Here is a 20,063-nt window from a genome sequence, read left to right on the forward strand (position 1 = left end):
AGGATGTTGAAAAAGACCAAATGGCAAAATCGAACTTCCGTTAGGTTTTTTTTTTTTCCAACGAAACATTGAAATTTTTTTCTTCTCTCAATTTTTTTTTTCGTGTCCCGTTTGTACGATAAGAAATTTTATTCCCAACAACTACAACGGTAATGCAACCACTAAGAATTTTGAAGATTTGTTTAAAATTATCATAAATTTTGGACCTTCTGTCTAATTATACGGGTTAGTATTGATAGTCTATTGGTTTGAAATTAATACACAGATTAGGAATATCAATCAGCAGTCTGATTGATGTATTGATTTAAATTCACCGTCACCAATTTATCCATGTTAACTTGAACCATTGCATATTCGGTTAACTTCAAGATTTGGCTCTTTTAAGCAGCAACCAATGGTCCAACAAGTAAGATCTTTGCAAAAAGAATGATTTTGTGTAATCCATATCTACACGTGACTCCAAATAGAGTTATTATCAACTATGATTCTGGAAACACTTGGGTAGAAACCATGAACCTCCACAGTAGCCGCAATAATGATTATTATTAGTTGGGCTCCTAGGGTGGCAAAGTTTTGGCAAACCCCACACAAAGTCAAAATAAATCTAATAATAGACATTTAGACTTATCTCAATTTAATGTGTTTATGGTATCTGACACACAAGGAGATCTATTGTTAAAACATAAATTTATTGTTTCAATTATATATTAATCTTTTTTATGTTCAATTTGTGCAAACCATGCAATTGAACAAGGCATTGGTTCAAAGATGAGAGATTGGAATCTGAAAATGTTTTTGATTTAGTTATTCCATTTAGCAAATTATGGAGGAGCAAAACTTTTGGTGGCAATAAAATTGATTCTGAGTGCTAAGCTATTTTAAAACTTGCAACAAACATCAAAAGTACCATGTGTGTTAAATTCACTATTTTTCAAATAAAACACACACCACGATCATTCCGTTTAAATATCAACACACACAAATTTTACATTCGCCACCTGGTGTAAATAAAATCAACATTTAAGACTCACATACATCTGAACAAGAAATAAAGCCAAGACAGTAATTAAAAGGCTTCTTTGATGGGTTTCAAACACTAGGAAATGTTGATTGGGGATTTGCAGAATAAGTGAGCGCTACCATTACAAAGAAAGAAGATCAACAAAAAATGAATACTGTTGTTCAACCAATCCAAAAACCACTTTTATTTTGAAGTATAAGATTTTACAACCAATCGTGTGTTAAAAAAAGTCATTCAAAAAAAAAGGAAAACTAAATTAAATGAAGATCCAAGCCTTGCAAATTTATTTTTAAAAGATAATTGCTATAACTACAAGAGTTGAATTTTAAACACTTGTGAAAGTATTAGGTTGTCTGGCAACAACTATCCTTGATAGCATGATAAGTTTGGCAACCCTTGTGCAAATCCTATTAAACCAAAAACTATAAATACTAGGGTAGATATCTTCCAAAAGTTATAATTTGTTTCTTCTTTTCAATCATTATCACAACTCAATTACCTCAACTTATTAACTCACTATGAAATTCTCCACTGTTGCTTTATCTTTGCCATTAATTGCTATGGTTCAAGCTGGTATTTCCAGTCCAACTTATTACAAGCCAGAGCATACTGAAGAAATTGGTGTTGAAACTGTTGATTATGAATTTGCTTTAGGTGTCAGAGAAAAATGTGATGAAGATACCATTTATTTAGCTTATGAGGTCGATGATGGTCAATTGGAACGTAACGATAAAAAAGTTGATTGTAACTGCAAATCAGAACCAGTTGTTTACCCAACCCCGCGTCCAAGCAAAACTTATTGGGATGGTGGTGACGACAACGACGAATGTGATGAAGATTGTGACGATGAAGACAAAAAGAAGGGACACAAACAATACAAACGTGGTGAAGTTGAAGAGCCATGTGAAACTAGCGATTGTGACTTCTGTACTATTGAGAAATCTTTCTGTCAAGACCAATTTACTTTATGTGAAGGTGTTTTGAAAGATCAACGTTCCGCTATTGGTTCAATTGTTGCCAACCATCAATTCCAATTTGATAACCCAATACAAAAGGATGCCTTACATACTTGTGGCTGGTCAATCGTTGAAAAAGATTGTGTCAAGTTGTTAGCTCTTGATGGCTGTACTGATTTCTGGGAATGTCCAGTTGATGATTGTGATACTTACAAATTATATGATTCTTCCATCGATGATAAATGTAAGGAAATTGAAATCATTGTGATTTTATTTGAGGAAGAAGAAGAAGAAAAGAAAAAGCATAAATCTTGGTAAATCCTGTTCAACTTGGTTTTAGAGTAATTGTCTTTAAAGGGTTGTCTTTCTGTTTTCTTTTCTAGAAATTTTCGGTTCAAAATTTTAATTTTGTTTCTTCGTTTTTGCCAAAGGGAAGTAGTGTCTGACTTCTTCGTAGAAATGGTTTTATGTTCTATATTTCGGTTCAATTCTTTTAAGGGGTTAAAGTTTTTAGGTGTTTTATAGTATTGATTAGTTTGTAATGAATACATAAATATCTACATCTAAACACTTTCAGAATTGTTTTATCAAAATTGTTAGAAGCTCTTATTTTAGGCTGCCAAAATTAGTAACTGGCAAAATTGTTGAAGTGTCATCAATCACCATCACCTGTTGTTGTGTAGTACATTGTTATTTACTATAAGGTGTCAATTCGATAATCTTCCCTAGACTATGAACACGAAGAGGAATTGATCAACAACCAAATCACCATACACCAGAGGTTGAGTTGTCAAATTCATGAACTTACAAGAACAAGCGAGCATGAGAATACAGTTACACTACAGAATTCTGTATATCAGCTCATTTTATCAATGCACAAAACCCAAAATTTCAAGTTCAGCTTGCATATGTTTCCATTTTAGGTTAATTTGTTCAGAATATGTGAGCGTAAATGCATCAATCATATGATGTATATGTAACTTAAATCCCAACCAACTGAAAATTGTAGGACTTTTAGTATTTCTAACGCCCAGAGAAATGTGTGTATATTTCTAGAAAGTTCCTCGATAATGCCAACAAAAAACATTTGCCCCTAAACTTACCACCCCCTAAAAATAATAGAGTACAATTGAGTTCCCAACAATTTCTCTTCTACTGTTTCAATAAGCAAAACCAAAAGTATAAATATATTGACAAATTTCCTGTAAACGAAAAGAAAAATCTACACACTATACAACATTACCCAAGATAGTTGGAGCATATGGTTCCTCTTTAACTTTTCCAGCTGACTTCGTGTCTCTGGACTGATCACATACCCAATGAATTGATTTTGCTTCTGGCGTTGTACCAGAAATTTGATAGCAACATTCATTAATACTCGGTACGCCACAAAAGGCTTAATTGACCGAAAGTACAATAATTCAGGCAACATACACTTAGGTATGTAGCTGATGATGTGATCAAGAATCTCATTAGGAAATCTAGATAATATTAAAAAAAGATTGATGTCAATATGTGGTAAAGCCATTTTGATTGATAATGTGGTTTACTTTTGGTAATAATTGAAAAAAAAAAAAAAGTGAATAAAAAAGTTTTGCACCTACTAAAATAGATTGTTTAAATTTTGATCTTTGGGATGATATAACATTTGTGTATATTTCAGTAGTATAGTTAATAGATGAGTATTTTTATATTAAAATGACTGGTTTCTAAATACCTATTCCACTTTTCATTGGATTATTCAGCTGTATTTATAGTACTAAAATTTATCTCTCATCGTTGTCGTCGTCAGGTGATTTATTGCTATTTTGTATATTGTGTGTACAGGAAGGACAAAAATTCTAACCAAAAGGATGGTAACTATGTTGAGGCTGTCTTTTGCTGATGCCAACAATTTGTTATAACCCAACAAATTGGCAAGTATGTGAGTTGTGATTGCCAACCAGCGACAACAAGTTGCCAATGGTGGCTTAGATTTGTATTAATCAAAAAATGGTATGAAAGTGCGGTGTTAACCCACGCCAGAACCAGAGAGAATAGACGAGAAAATCTCCTATATATATTTTCTCACTCACCAGGTCAAAGGCGATACCCACCACCCTTACTCCATAGAAAGTAAGTAACACCATCAGGCGTCAATACCTGCCTGCTCACATACCTACACTACTTAGCACAGTCAGGTGATGACACTGGTCTTGGCAGTGGTCTACTAATCAACTTACACAAAACCCACTTTTGCAAGTCGTGTATCCAGTAGAAATCGAACAACTGCAAAAGATGGGTGTAGTTATGCATCTGTGAAATGAGTCACCTAAAATGGAAAGATATTCTGGTTGAACCTGAAATTTGGTTATGTAGGGTTCAGTTAAAAAAAAGGAGAGAGGGAAAAATTATAGAGGCTATTGATTCAGTTATGGAACTTCAAAGTATCTTCTGTTTTTCAAACTTAGTGAACAATAAGTATTCATCAAGAAAGGGATATACTAAAGCGGTTTTTCTACACAAAAACAACCATTCCATAAAAAACCAATTTTGGAGCATTCTAATTTATCAAGTTCATCTATAAAGTTTTACTTTTGTAGCATCTTATTCAACAACTTAGCCTTTTGAAATTTAATGATAGGTCACATTGTATTCAATTTAGTACTAATTGCAACATAAGTGTACAACTATGTTAATTGTTATTCAAATGACACAAACTTTATATTTAAATAGAGTTTCATGATGTAGACTGGAAAAATGATACAGAATCATCAATACTTTCTGCTAGTCATCACCCTTCTTTTAAATTCTACTAAACAGACATTTAACAATAAAAGTAATATGTATTAGTACATTAAGTATAACTGACAAGCAGAAGAAAGGGGTTTATTCAAATCTATTATTTCAATGCATCCACTTTTTCCACATCATTTTTGGTATTATTTTTCACAATTTCACCATCGGATGAATCTTCACTACTACCTTCCAAATCTTCTTCTTCATCATATTCTTGAATACCAAATTTACCTTTCCAACCATTATCAATCAAATAATTTTTAAATTTAACATCTTCTTCTAATAAATCTTCGTCTTTTAAATGTGGTATGAAAATAAATGTCACCAAAACTCCAGCTAATCCACAAATGGCAGCAATAATAAAAGTCCATTTATCACCTAAATTCTTTTGAATTGGACTAAAAGTTTTAGTTCCAACTACGGCACCAACTTTACCAATGGCAGCTGATATACCATACGCAGTACCTCTAATTGGTGTAGCAAATGATTCTGAAGAAGTTAATCCCATATTATTACCAGGACCAAAATTCCCACAACTCATCATTAACCCATAAAATACAATGAATAACCCAGTTATGGGTTTAATTTGATGATATCCACAACCAACAATTAATCCAAACACAATATATCCACAAAATCCAATCATCATAGTATATTTACGACCCAAAATATCAACAACATAAGCACCAACAAATACCCCTGGAAGGGCAATGGCACCTAAAAGTAAATTCCATTCAGCAATTTTTTCTAAATTATTCTTTTCCAGTTTAGGGATAACATTGGAAATAATACCTGCTGAAAAAATCCCATTAGGGAAAGTAACAAAATCATATAAGAACCAAGCAACACAAGTACCAATTAAACGAGGCCAATAATATTTAAGAGCTAACCAATATGGAGCACGTTGCTTTATTGCTGATTTAGTATATAATTCTGAAGTCACCATTTTCAATCGAAAATAAAACACTGATAATGGCCAAAAACATCCAATGGCAAACATGGTTCTCCAAATGGCATCTAAATGATTACCACAAATTCGACGAACAATTAAAAATATACACAAGGCAAATGGACCACCAAATGATAATGGTAAATTAGTTGCTAATATAAATGCACCACCACGTCTTTTCACTGATTCATTAGCAGCTTCACTTGCTGTCACTGAAGAAGATGGATATTCTGCCCCAATACCAAACCCCGTGACACCACGGAATATAGTCAACATCCAAAACATTCCATTAACAGTTTTACCATGAGAAGCAGCACACATCATAGTACCAAATATTAAAAAACATGTAGCAGTGACAATTGACCATTTTCTTCCAATATAATCAGCGGTTAATCCAATAATCACTTGTCCGAAAATTGTCCCTACTAAAGAAGCATTAGAAACTTGAGTTGACAAAGATGCGGTATATTCTTTTGGATATTCAAGGGCAAATACTTTATTCATCATTGACATAACATTGTTTTGATATCCATCGGAAATTAAGGCAAATCCAGCACACAAAATCATTAAAGCATCTTTTAATTTAACACCACCAGCTAATCTCTGTTTACGTTGTTCAGAATCATATTTGAAATGTCTTTTATTATTATTGTTATTATGAGGAGGGACTTCAGTAGTTTCAATGACTTCAGAAGATTTAACAAGATCACTCATGATAGTAAAAGTAAGGGAAATATTTTTTATTGAATGATTATGAAGTGGAACTATAATGGTAGAATGCAAAAAAAAAAAAAACAATTATGAGGTAAATAATTTCAAGAGATATGATGATCTATTTAAATAAACAGAGAAAGTTTTGAAATTTCGTATCTCAATCTAATATATAACCCTATTTAATGGAAAATTGATTCCAATAGAAACAATAGAAACTAGATCCCTCAAATATAACAATACAAAAAGAACTCTCTTAACCATCAATAAATTAATGCAATGGTTTCAGTTGATTTCCTCTACTTTACACAACAACATCCCCCACGTTGTTGTTCCATATTGTGCATATATTTTTCGACCATTTACATATTATAAACTGTTTTTGTGCCGTGTGGCAATAACACTCAATTGCCTTACGTGTATTACTCGATCCAACCAAATCCTATCATTTTATGTTCTTCCGGGGATTATCCAATAAAGGAAAGGTAATTAACAAATTGTTTGAGCGTTTTTTTTTTTACTTCTTAGTGTATATTTTGTTTTAGACAATTTCATAAACACAAATACTCATTCATAAGTCAATGTGTTTTTTTTTTATTAGCCGTTTGTGCGTTATCTATAAATTTCGGCTCGAAGTTTGTGAAACAATATTGGACACACGTGTACCGTTCTTCTACTTCGTTCATATACATTAGTATTATTCAACGATAATGAAATCTAAATATCAATCACTTGTTATATATGAATAAGAGGCATATCTATACTATATAGATCCTATACTAATAATTGTTGTTGTTGTTGCAAAATTATAAATAGATAGATTCCTGTCAAAACGTCAACCCAAGAAAAAAACAAGAAAAAAAAAGACAAAGGTTCATATCCCGTGCGATAAAGCCGTGTACAGAAAGAAAAAAAAAACCAATAACCGAAGAACGAATAGTTAGTTGGATTTCAATAAAACTAAAATATAATTAGTCAATTCAAATCTAATCACTTCACTTTGCTTTACAATTTCAAGATCATTCAGTTGTTGAGATTCATTAGTTTGGAATTTTTGTGTTGTACACTGTAAGAACACGTTGTGCTTTGGATGTTTTTTGGTTTGTCTATTCCTACAATTTTCGATTACTCCGAGTTAACTGTACTAAATTTATTTGCATTATTGAATAGATCTAAATCACCAATTAGTGATTTTGTGTGATTATTGATCACCGCTTTATTATTAGCCATGTGGGCCAGTTAATTCCATATAATATTTTAATTATTATTCCTAAATAAGAATTAAGAATTTAGATATTTTTCGTAATCAATTGATTCATTGACTAGATTGTTTCGGTTAACCAGTGTCATATTTAGATCCCCCCAATTTTCTTTATATCCCTCCATATCAACAATTACGAGATTATTTGAGCAATTTTTTCATTTTGTTTCTGGTGACAAAAAAAAAATGTATGAACTATATTTTGTATTGATTAGTGTAAAAGCAAATGTAGCAGAACACAATAGTAAAAGTTCAGTTTTTTTTGTTAAACAGAAACGTGGGCGATCATCTCTGGATAGTGGGCAATACTTGCTAATAACTTTCAACACAAAACGTTTAAAGAAAGCTCTGTTTTTAAATAATAACACCATAAGTTATTATTATTGGATTACTATATTAACGATTCAGTATATTCGTATTCGGAATTTGAAGTATTGGCAAAAAAAAAAAGAAAAAATTTATTTTCTATAAGAAATTACGAAATAATAGAAAATGTAACATTAATGAACCCTATACCAAATCCTCACAAGATGAGATGAGACGGGATGAGATGAAGTCAGAATAATGTAACATCTACCATTGTCAAGTAGCAAATCGTGTTTTGTTTGACAAGAAAAAAAAATATTTTTAATAGATTATTAGTCGAATGTATAATTTTTTTTTGGGTCAAAACTTGTTGCGAAAATTAAATCAATTTGCAACTTTGTTGTAAAGTACAACAATGATAACGCCTGAATTGATCTGAACGAATATACACATTTTCTTTTTGATTTCTTTTTAAGATTACTGGCACTAAGCTCCAGATTCAAGTAACTTACTTACACCTATGTTATTATATAACTTTTGGAATATAATTTACACCTTAAACTTGACACACTTATTTACACGTCAAGAAGTATTGACACATCTCAAACATCGTGTAATTGAACCAACTATATTCATTATGGTTACAGTCTGTATGTAGTTGTTACGTTACATTTGTCTAACAATGACAAGACTTCTGGTTGTAAAAAAACTCAAGTTGAATCGGAAACTTCGGCTGTTATCTAGTATAGTTGTGCAAACTACCGCGATAAGATTTTCTTGTGACGTGGTGGTAGTAGTAGTGGTACGACCATTTGACCCAATCAAAATCATTTCTTGATTAATATGAATTAATAATACGGGAAACGGTGGTACGAGGAAGAGCGACAACTTTACGCGAATAATATCCGGTTACACCAATTAAATTATAATATTAATATCTCTCTATGTATGTATGTGTGTGACAGAGTTGTACTATTACGTAATCCTCCACGGCATTTTTTTTGGTTGTTGTTGTTGTTCCCTTTTTTTTTTCTTTTATCTTTCAGACAAATTTTATTAACCGCGTGTTACGTTGTATTGCCGATATTAATTGCGAGATATTTTCCATCCATCCCATAATAATAATAATACACAGTTTGTTAAAGAAAAAAAAAGCCACTCCAAGGCTTGGCTCAAATTAACATCTAAACTGATAATAGGAGTAGTTTAGATCAATTAATCTGGTTTAATCGTCTTGAATGATTTTTCAGTTTTCAATCAAATCTAATAAGTTCAACTTGTAGTTGTTGTAGTTGTAATAAGAATGACGTATGATTACATTATTCATGCATTATTGAAGGTGGAGTAGCGAAGTATATATTGTTCTTTTTTTGTTGGGTTTAATATTCCTGGGAATAATATCGGCAGCGGGGGAGAGAAGGGGAGAAGAAGTAGAACAAATAGAAATGCCTTACACGTGACTAGTAGCAACGAACGGCATTTTTATTTTTTCAAATTTTGTTTCTATTATTCTTAGTATAATTAATTTACGATTTTGATTTTGATTTTGATTTTAGCTCGAAATAATAATAATGTAACCACAGAAATATTTTCTTCAATCAATCAAATTAAATTAAAAAAAAATTTATACTAATGGAAATGTCATGATTTTTATCATATAAGCTGACAAAATTATTTGTCACACACCCATTAGTTTATTTTTTTATGGTGATTGGTTAAAGCTCTTCTTCTGTTAGTATAATATATTATTGGCTACAGAATGAAATGTCGTGATGTCGCGAGAATGACAATTTTAGGAAACAGAACGCATCAATAGACTTTTAATACTAGACAAAAGTATTTACTACGTAGTTTTTTTATTTGGTATGGCACTAATCTGCTCAACTAAAAAAATGTTCCTAACCGCCTATCGCTCCACCTTTTTCTACTAACCCAAGAAATTAATGGGTCTACGGGGGGGGGGGGGAGAGTTATAGTGCAGATAGATCAGTTTTAGATTGGAAATTATTGGGTGATTTTTTTTTTAAACCTAAAAGTAGTAGTTTCTGATGTAATGTCACCAAAATATCCTTACCTATCCTAGATGGCTGGGGTAATGACAATTAATAAAACCATTGCTATAGAGTTTAGGAGGAGAAGTTGATTTGAATAGTGTTTGTTGGGTCACAACAAATGATTAAAGGTTTAGGATAAAAGTTTATCCTGGGCGGCGATGTCGTTGTGTTGTCGTTTAAATTTATTGCTCATCGCCGGACATCTCTTTGTCAATCGGCGTAAAAGATTTCATCTCAACGTGACAATCAGATAAGAAAAATTAAACTATTGGTGCGGCAATTACTGCCGCAACCACCGCTGACGCTGACACTGACGCCACCACCACCACCACCACAATAGCCAGGGAAATATGTATTAGGTACGGGAATGCCTTAAATACAAAGGTACAAAACACAAAATGTCGTGTACCTATTTTATTCTTATTTCCTTAACAGCAACAAAACCAATGGCGTTTCTTAGGATGTCACGTTTTTCTGACATCAACCAAAAAAAACGACTTTTCCGGCCTCCATTCTGCATATACTCTTCCCCACCAAAAATACTAATTATCAAAAACTTTCCAATCCAGTAGACATTTTTATTAATAAGATATTGACTACTTAGCCTTGTATAAAACTCAACATATTTCAAAGTTAAAGCCTATAAGATTAAGTAAGCCATCAATCTCAGAGCAATAAAAATCAAACCACAACCACACCACTTTAGATATCAAAATTAATCTTGTGTTATGAATGTGGATGACGTTAATTTTTTTTGTTTTGTCCCGTGGTGTGTTTTGCACTACCATATCAGCAAAAAATTCTGACCAATTTAAGAGCAAATATTGTGGTATTGGTTAGTTGTTTTGTATTGGGGGAACAGCAATCTATATTGTTTTAATAGCAATTGTTCAACCAAAATGTCATGTTTTTACAAGATAAGACTCTCTATTACAGTCAATTGAAGAGTAACTGGGAGAATAAACAAAGTAGTAATAAGAAGTCTAGAAGTAACTATTAGTAGTGTAAAAATGACAAGAACCTAATAATTTTGTCCAAAATGATAGAACTAATCCACAATTTCTTTTTTTTTTTTTCTAATTTGTTGATTTGTTGATTTCCGTTATCCCCCTTTCATTTTGTGTAATTTAGGTTTTTTTACTTACTTACTTTCTCTCTCTCTCTTTCACTAAACAAGAAGAATTTCTCCGTTTTCCCTTTTTAAATTACTTATATACTTAGACATTACATTACCTTTAGAATCCACAGTCTTCAATTTTTTATATATATCTTCAATTTCTACTTCTGTTCCCTTTCCCTTTTCTTTATTGATTGATCTCTAGATTGTTGGTTTTTTTTCAATTTTAATTTTATTTTGTTATTCTTCCTTTTCCTTTCTTTCTGATTCATTCTTACTCCTACTCCTATTCCTATTCCTATTCCTATTATTATTTTGTACTTTTAATGTTACATATATTCTGAAAAGGTTTCTTTTTTTTGTTTCTTATTTATTTACTTTCCTCATCCTTAGCTTGGCTTTAATTTTTCCAAAAAAAAGAAAACCCTACAATTATCATGTTAGCTATAGATAATTCACCTTCAAATCCAAATACTCATCATTCACATTCAAGTTATCCTCCTCAGATGGAAGATTTTTCTACTGAAGTGATATCACTTGCTAATAGTGAAATGACTATTGAAAGTAGATATCAAGCAGCAGCAGCAGCAACAACACCCAGTACACCACCACAGTTGCAAGAACAACTACAACTACAAGAACAGCCACCACTTACTAAAATATCATCACAATCAAAAGCATCAACACCTTCAGTATCGACATCAGCTCTTAAAAAGGCATCTTCATTATTCAAACTAAATACAAATTCACAATCACGAAATAAAAAGCATACCAATAAACAACAACAACAAAGTCAACCTTCACCTACATCTCCAAAAACATTAACGAATATTACTTCACGACAATCAACACCAACACCCACACCAACACCTTCAAATTCCACATCTCGTCCAAATTTAAGAAGTTTACTACGAATTGGTTCATTTTCCAATAATCAACCTCATATACATTCTAATAATCCTCATGTTAAAAACCCTTCTATAACTGCTCTTGAAGGAGAAATTGAAGTTAAAATCGATGAAGAAGATATAGAAGAAGAAGACAACATTGAAGAAGAGGATGATGAAATTGCTTATTTATCTGATCTGGAATCTGATCTTAATTATGATCCTAAAGCTGAAGAATCTCATGAAGATTATCGAACTGGTGGTTATCATCCAGTTTCAAAAGGAGAAATTTATTATTCGAAAAAATTACCTAATCGAGAGTATATTATTTTACGTAAATTAGGTTGGGGACATTTTTCAACTGTTTGGTTAGCTAAATCAAGATATAATGGGAATTTATCACTAGAAAAAGAAGAAGAAGATGACGAAGAAGAAGAAGTAGAAGAATCATTACTTGATCTGGTTGATATTAATGAATATTATGTGGCGATTAAATTTGTTAAATCAAATAAAAATTATATGGAAGCAGCAAGAGATGAAATTAAAATTATGAATGTATTAAATGATCCAATAAATAATAATCATCATATACCAAAGGAAAATATTTCATACTTTAAGAATGATAATAAATTACATCCAGGTTATAATCATGTGATGCAATTGAAAGATGATTTTGAAATTTCAGGACCTAATGGAATTCATATTTGTATGGTGTTTGAAATTTTGGGTGAAAATGTTTTAAATTTGATTTATCGTTATAAAAGATTATATCGTAGTATTAATTCTGAAATTAAACGTAAAGAAAGTGCTGAAGAAAATATTTGCTTGCAACAACAACTGCAAATGAAATTTAGTAAATGGGATACTAAAAATTGGAAGAAAAGTACTAAATCAATGCTTAGTTTAGGACTTCATAATAAAAAAGATACCCATAAACATGATAGTACTAGTAACAACAACAATAATGATACTAATAACAATTTCACCATAAATCACAATAACAATACTAATACTAATGGCCAAGCATCAATAAATACAACAGCTATATCGACAGCTTCATCATCATCATTAAATTCAAATCCACATGAAGATTCTTTTATTGAATCATCAGGTTCAGGTTCAAATTCTGTTTCAGGTTCAGGTTCAGGCTCAGGTCAAGATAATGAATCAACCACAACGGTAGATTCATGGGAAGATGATTTAGATAAAAAAATCAAATCATTAAATTCTCAATCATTAATAAAATTAATTGAAACTTCAAAAACTGTTGGTGGGATCCCATTATATATTGTTAAACAAATTGTCAAACAAATGTTATTAGCTATTGATTATATGCATCATTGTGGAATTATTCATACTGATTTAAAACCAGAAAATATTTTAATTGATATTAAAGATATAAATAAATTGATTCGAACTATTGAAGATGAAAAATTATCAAAATTTAGAGCTAATAATAATAATAATTTATCAAGAAGTAGAAAAGCTTCATTATTGAGTAATTGTTCAAGAACAAGAAGGAGAAGAAGTCTGAGTAAACAATTGAATCAACATTATCAGCTGCAACAACAACAACAACAACAAAAATCTAATTGTTGTTCATCTTCATGTCATATAAGAACATTATCAACAACTTCAAATAGTTCTCAATCATCTTATTTTTATAAAAAACTGAAAAATTCCATTGTTGGTAAATATGAATCACCAATTAGATGTTCAAAACCATTAAGTTCATCAATATCTTCCGATTCAATTTTTAAAGATGTTAATTTTAATGGTAATGATTCAAATAACCATAGTAATAGCAAACCAAGGAAAAAATCTATTTCTAAAGCTATAAGTCCAAGAAATTTTTCATTCTTTGATTATAACAAAAAAGATCAAGAAATGATTGATGATAATATAGAGGAAGAAGAACAACAACAACGAGAATGTGAAGGTAATATTCGTGGTGGCATCTCTATAAAGATTGCTGATTTGGGTAATGCAACATTTGTTGATGAACATTTCACAAATCAAATTCAAACTAGACAATATCGATCACCAGAAATCATTTTAAAATATAAACATTGGGGATCACTGACTGATTTATGGTCAATTGGTTGTATAATATTTGAATTAATTACTGGGGATTTTTTATTTGATCCTCATGATGGTAAATGTTTTGATAAAGATGAAGATCATTTAGCTCAAATTGTTGAATTATTAGGTGATTTCCCCAACGATGAATATTTATTAGATTGTAAATTGACTGGGAAATTTTTTAAATTAAATCCGAATCCAGACCTTAAAGGAAATCTGCAAATTATGTTTAAAAATATTGATCAATTGAAAATTTGGAAATTAAAAGATGTTTTAATTGAAAAATATAAATTTAATAAAAATGATTATGAAGTTGATTTAATTTGTGATTTGATTTTAAAATGTTTAAAATATGATTTAAATGAAAGATACGATGCTAATTCTTTATTAAAACATCCTTGGTTTGATAGTGATAACAATAGCACTATTAGTCCTGGATTGGAAGATAGATTGAAAAGTTTACCAAATTGTCATGATGATTTACCGGGTTATACATGTGAATGTAAAATATAAAGAAACTACAAATTGATTAACAATTAAGATTATATAAATATATTACATACATACATATAYATATATATGTTTAGTTGTTTTTTCTAGTTTACATATAGCACATATGAAAGAGATGTTTTGATTTATTAACAATAATGGGAATAATAATGGGGTATTAATGCTCTCTACACATTCAAAAATATTATCAGTACCAAATCAATCTACATCTTTTAGAACTTCATTCAACATATTCAATCACGAATAAATGAATTATCATCCAACAAAGCTTTGAACCAAAAACTGCTACAAAGACAATAATATAACTGGGAAAAAAAAAAAAAAAACTATCAACTACAATATTCTCTTTCATTTAATAAAAAACAAAATAACTATAACTATAACTAAATCTTGTATTAAAAATCTCATATATATATATCATATATATATATACTAATAAGGGGCCAATTTCTAAAGAATCGACATGCTAATTCAAACAAACAAGTTTGGAAACCACTTGTAAAGTGAATATAAATATGTAAGTTAGTTTAGTTTAGTTAGTATCAGATTCTCATTATCATTAAAATGATCATTGAAAATCGTCAAATTAAATTGCTTCCCACACGGTCATGTTTGAACTACTTCATATAGACGTAGTGGAATCCTTTGTATCACTCAAACATAAAAATACTAGCATCAATGAAGGTTATAAATGACTACCTAAACAATATATATCCTCTTATCCATTCACACATAAGTTGAATCGTTCAGTAAACAAATATTTATTTTCTCTAAWTTTTATGTGATGAGATGAGGTTAAGAAGTTAGACAGAGAGAGACAAAGAGAGAGAAGTGGTCGTGTACTAATGGTAGTAGTAGTAGTCGTGCAGAAAAACCGAAATAATATAGGAAAAAAGGGGAACGATGATGACACACCCTGTCATAAATATACAATTATACAACAGTACAATCAACGTAAATATTGCCAAACATACTAATATCTTATTAAAAGTGATTATAGTTTACAGAATTTTATCTATTTTGACTTAATAATTAAATCTATATACTATATAGCAGTTGGTTATTGTTAAATTATGAAAAGGACATTGATAGTGGTGGATATTCTATGATCGTGTATCATGCCAAATTGTTGATAATAATGATCACAATTAAACGAAACAAATTTTGGACGTTGAATTTTTTTTTCGTGGTACTGAGTAATGTGTAGACAAAGAATGGTCATAATAGTTGTTTAATTTATATTCATTCCAAGAAACTTTTTTACTTCCTTTAAATCTTTCATTTTGAAGTTCTTTTCTAAAAATGATTTAATTTCATTTATGTTTTCAACGGTTTCAGCAGAGATTAATATGTCATCTACGTATACTCCAGCTATTATGTTCTTCTTTAGATGAAAACTTATTTCCCATCCTTGAGACTAAGACCGGGTCTTTGTCTAGGGATGAGGTCAACGGTCCTAGCTGTATGAAGGTGAATTCGTTAATACCCATGTATGAATAATATAGTTTTCGAATTCATTCTTTATATTAGCTTTGGACTGTTGTATTAACCAAGATTACTGATAGAAAGTCAATTCTTTAGAAATTGACAAACCAAGATTATATAGAAGAAGTGAATTTAATATAAATTTTTATTATTTATTATACTATACAACCTTTTTTTTAATAATCCAAGTTTTATGTAGAATTGCTATAATTGTTGAAGTTTCGATAATTGAAATGCATTTTCAACTTGTCTTCCCTGTTACTTAATCCCACATTGACCAAAATCCAAATTATTCATCTGGATAATAATCAACAGGAACAAATTTAGGAACCGGTCCATTTCCATTTACAAACATGATCGCAACATCTAATGACAACACACTACTCTAATTATGAAAAATTCCATAAGATCTAAATGTACATCAAAACTAGAATCATCAACAGCTTTCCAATCAATATGAAATTATCTTCGAAATCAACTTCATATTCAAAAATCGTCAGTAACGAATCTTTATGACGTACTAATGCTAGATAAATGTTTTCAAATGATTCCAAATCTTCTGGCACACCAATTTCTTAATTGAAATTCTCAAAGACATAATTCATCTCATACCAACCATATCGAGCATGTAAATCCAAAATATCTAAATAGTTTTGATACTTGAAACATTGGTGGGGTTAACCAACATGAGTTTTCTTAAATTTGGACATCTTTTTCAAGTATTGAAAGTCTTTCCCTAGTACTACTATCATACATAGAGCAATACAAACTCAATTCTTTGATTGATTTCAATGGATAGTGGCCCAATTCAAGGTTCATCTCACTATATAAAATTAATTTTGTTGGTTTAGTCTTAATTTGATAATCTGATAACCTACGATAAATCACTATATTCAACCATCGCCCCAAATGTAATAGAAAAAATTCAATTGCTGTATTATATCACTTTCCACAAATGACTTCCTGTCTTCAGATATATTCTGAAAGTATATTTTTTTTAAATGTATTTGGGATTTCCATTATTTTTATGAAACATGTTTTTTAATATCATGTCACTGACAGTTGCTCAATTAGTAAGGATTGGCAAATATAAATATTTCGGTAGCAGACATGAACTATACTGTCACTGTAAAAATAAATATAAATGCTTTCCATTAATTTCCTTTTACATATGCTTGTATATTGATATTTTAACTGAAAACATGTAAATATGTATCAATTTGAGATCTAAATAACAAGATCTAAAATCAAATAATTGTTTTACTTTCATATTATGGGTCAATCCAATAACCAATATGGGTGGAGGTTTAACAAGTTTAACAAGCTTTGCATCTTTTAGTAGTTTAGCAATGCACGACTCCAAACGGTATAGAAATCTTGTTGTCAAAAAAAAAAAAACAGAGCCAACATCAACACATACACCAATAATTCATTCTATTCGCCATCAATTGTTCATCACAATGAGTCTGTTACTTTTAGAAACTTTACAAGAAGGACTAGAGGATGAATATGTTCAATTGTTAAATCTGGATTCAAGTTTCGCTCAAGATGCAGAAAAATATTTACAGGAATTATTAGTTAATGACGATTTGTTATCCACTGATCCATATACCACTGCTTCTGGAGATTCATCATATCATAAAAAGACATTAACTGAAGAAATAGCAGAGTTGGATATGTCTCAACATGAAATCAACAATAAACTTAGTACAATCACAAATTCTAATCGAGATTTAATTATTGATATAAGTAATGATTTACAATTTATTAATCATCAAATAACTAAGGAATACAATCAAAATACCGAAAATTTAGTGAAAAGTATAACTGGTGATTTTAGAATAGATTCATCAACATCAAATTATTTTAATTTAAAGACTAATATTAGTATAAATAATACTATTTTGAATAATATTGATTCAGTATTGGATATTTTGGAATTACCAACATTATGTAAATTATGTATATTACAAGGGAATTATCAAGAAAGTTTAGAAATATCAACTTATATTCAAAGTTTAATGATTAGATATCCCAAAATCACATTATTTAAAACTATAAATGAACAAATTGATTATGAATTAAAAGTGATGATTAAAGGTTTAATTAAATTATTAAACACTAATTTAAAACAAAATCATATTTTGAAAATATTCCAAATATTACATAAATTATTTGATAATAATAATAATAATAATGATAACAATTATGAGAACTGGGATATTGATAATGAATCAATTTTAATAACAATCTTTTTAAATTCAAGATTTAAATTTATTATTAATGAAATTTCCAGTTTGAAACCATTAATAAAATTCAATAAATTAACATATTTGAAAAGATATATTGAAATATATCGTGAATTTATGTTTAATTCATTATCTATTTATAATATAATTTTTAAAAACAAAACCCACAACCAAAACCAACAACAACAGAAACAAATCATTATAATAAATCAATTTATTCAAAGTTTAGTAAAACTTTTATGTCAAGAATTTAAACATTATTTACCTGATATAAAATCTAAAAAAATTGATGATTCAATTGAATCAGAATTTGAATTGAAAAGTTCAATAGATGGATTGATATTACAATTGATATATTTATGTCGATCATTGACTGGATTTGGATTAGATTTTGAACCCATAATATTGTTAGAATTGGTAAATGATGATCTTATACCTGAATCAGATTGGTTAAGAAATTTATCCAAAGTAAAGATTAAAAATAGATAATCAAAGATGAGGAAAGGACAGATAAGGAGTATCCTGTTGACACATTCTTAGTTAATAATTGTATAAAGGAAGCATCGAAATAGCAGTGGAACTAATATCGTCTTAATTATAATTTCTAGTTGGGGATTATTGATCATGAATTTTTTTAAATATTGCAAGTCCATTTTTAAACCAATAACTAAAACTATGAACAATATAAGATGTCTAGAGATTTATAGGTGAATCTTGCATATTGATTCAATTGACCCTTGTTGTGAATCTCTTTTGACAGGCCACTAATTGTAAATTAGAGGGAAAACATGTACGCGGAAATGAAGAACGACGATGAAATATAAATGGACAATTCTACTCCTCTACAATATAATATATATGTCTTCTTATAACAATAACAATAACAATAACTGATAATTTATATTCACAATATATATATGCATAAATAAAGAACCCAATTTCTCTCTGAGAGCAATTGAGTATATAGCTAGGTATAATTTATGTTATCGAACGATTAATTCACCTTAAAAGTGTTTAATCGCTAATCTACTCTCATACTGATTTGTTTCGGTATGAGAATAAATTATGTTTGATAAATGTTTAGATTAGAAGTCAAAATAACAGAACCCATTTTTCATATCTGGAAAATTAAATTTTAAATACGTACTTATCATTAGATTTGGGCATATTAGTAAAACATAGAATAAAGTATAAAAAAAAATTGGGTTTTTGTTTAGATGAAGTGTGGGGGGGAGAAAACAACTCTTTATTTATAGTTGTAAAATTCACTCAACAATAAAAATTAACCCCATCAAATACCACGAAGGCGCGCATCCGAATTCTCAAAAAAAAAAAAAAAAAAAAACAAAATCCAAATATGGAAACGGTAGAAAGAGACTCAATTCTACAACCTAATTCATATAAAATGGTAAAAAAAAAAAGGTCTGGGCAATCAAAAATCCAACAGGTCAAATTACCCTAGAAATTCCACTATTTCAAGTAACCTGTTGACTGTTGATTTAAAAGGTGCTATTAAATTTTTTTTGTTTTTTGAAAAAACTTGTCCATAGAAATCTTTTTTTCTCATACAAAATGTCCTCTTAAGTAAGTAAGCCGCATTTTCCTATTTTAAAAATATCTGTGGAAGTTAGTAAATGCGCAATTCTTCTATTACACCATACAAAATCATTTAACCGCTATACATATAGTAGGAATTT

At 29.8% G+C, this 20,063-nt stretch overlaps 6 protein-coding genes and 1 non-coding gene across 7 annotated transcripts, besides 1 other annotated feature; 4 read left to right on the forward strand and 3 right to left on the reverse strand. All coding sequences in view use genetic code 12, as the record gives it.

The window, feature by feature from the left end:
* Positions 1–1,539: 1,539 nt before the first annotated feature.
* On the forward strand, positions 1,540–2,295 carry CAALFM_C206550WA (uncharacterized protein; the record flags this gene model as incomplete). Its single annotated transcript, XM_706746.1, has 1 exon — positions 1,540–2,295. One exon carries the CDS (start codon positions 1,540–1,542, stop codon positions 2,293–2,295), a length of 756 nt encoding a protein of 251 aa, XP_711838.1.
* An 826-nt stretch (positions 2,296–3,121) lies between these two features.
* On the forward strand, positions 3,122–3,197 carry CAALFM_C206560WA. Its single transcript, XR_002086388.1, has one exon. It is a non-coding gene; the product is annotated as an uncharacterized ncRNA (small nucleolar RNA).
* A 2-nt stretch (positions 3,198–3,199) lies between these two features.
* On the reverse strand, positions 3,200–3,505 carry CAALFM_C206570CA (uncharacterized protein; the record flags this gene model as incomplete). Its single annotated transcript, XM_706748.1, has 1 exon — positions 3,200–3,505. The coding sequence occupies one exon, from the start codon at positions 3,503–3,505 to the stop codon at positions 3,200–3,202; it is 306 nt and encodes a 101-aa protein (XP_711840.1).
* A 454-nt stretch (positions 3,506–3,959) lies between these two features.
* Positions 3,960–4,244: a long terminal repeat ((tara-2a) Long terminal repeat (LTR); about 285 bp long, 9 copies per genome).
* Positions 4,245–4,858: 614 nt separating this feature from the next.
* GIT1 (Git1p) lies at positions 4,859–6,418 on the reverse strand (the record flags this gene model as incomplete). The annotated part of the gene is made up of 1 exon (XM_706749.1): positions 4,859–6,418. The coding sequence occupies one exon, from the start codon at positions 6,416–6,418 to the stop codon at positions 4,859–4,861; it is 1,560 nt and encodes a 519-aa protein (XP_711841.1).
* Positions 6,419–11,704: 5,286 nt separating this feature from the next.
* CAALFM_C206600WA (uncharacterized protein) lies at positions 11,705–14,635 on the forward strand (the record flags this gene model as incomplete). Its single annotated transcript, XM_706750.2, has 1 exon — positions 11,705–14,635. One exon carries the CDS (start codon positions 11,705–11,707, stop codon positions 14,633–14,635), a length of 2,931 nt encoding a protein of 976 aa, XP_711842.2.
* A 1,129-nt stretch (positions 14,636–15,764) lies between these two features.
* Positions 15,765–16,007, reverse strand: CAALFM_C206610CA (uncharacterized protein; the record flags this gene model as incomplete). The annotated part of the gene is made up of 1 exon (XM_019475247.1): positions 15,765–16,007. A coding segment is annotated over one exon (243 nt), but the record flags the coding sequence as incomplete, so codon positions are not given.
* Positions 16,008–17,577: 1,570 nt separating this feature from the next.
* On the forward strand, positions 17,578–18,855 carry CAALFM_C206620WA (Golgi transport complex subunit; the record flags this gene model as incomplete). Its single annotated transcript, XM_706751.2, has 1 exon — positions 17,578–18,855. The coding sequence occupies one exon, from the start codon at positions 17,578–17,580 to the stop codon at positions 18,853–18,855; it is 1,278 nt and encodes a 425-aa protein (XP_711843.2).
* Positions 18,856–20,063: the final 1,208 nt, after the last annotated feature.

The sequence above is a fragment of the Candida albicans genome, chromosome 2, assembly GCF_000182965.3.
Source record: "Candida albicans SC5314 chromosome 2, complete sequence".
NCBI classification, from domain to species: Eukaryota; Fungi; Ascomycota; class Pichiomycetes; order Serinales; family Debaryomycetaceae; genus Candida; species Candida albicans.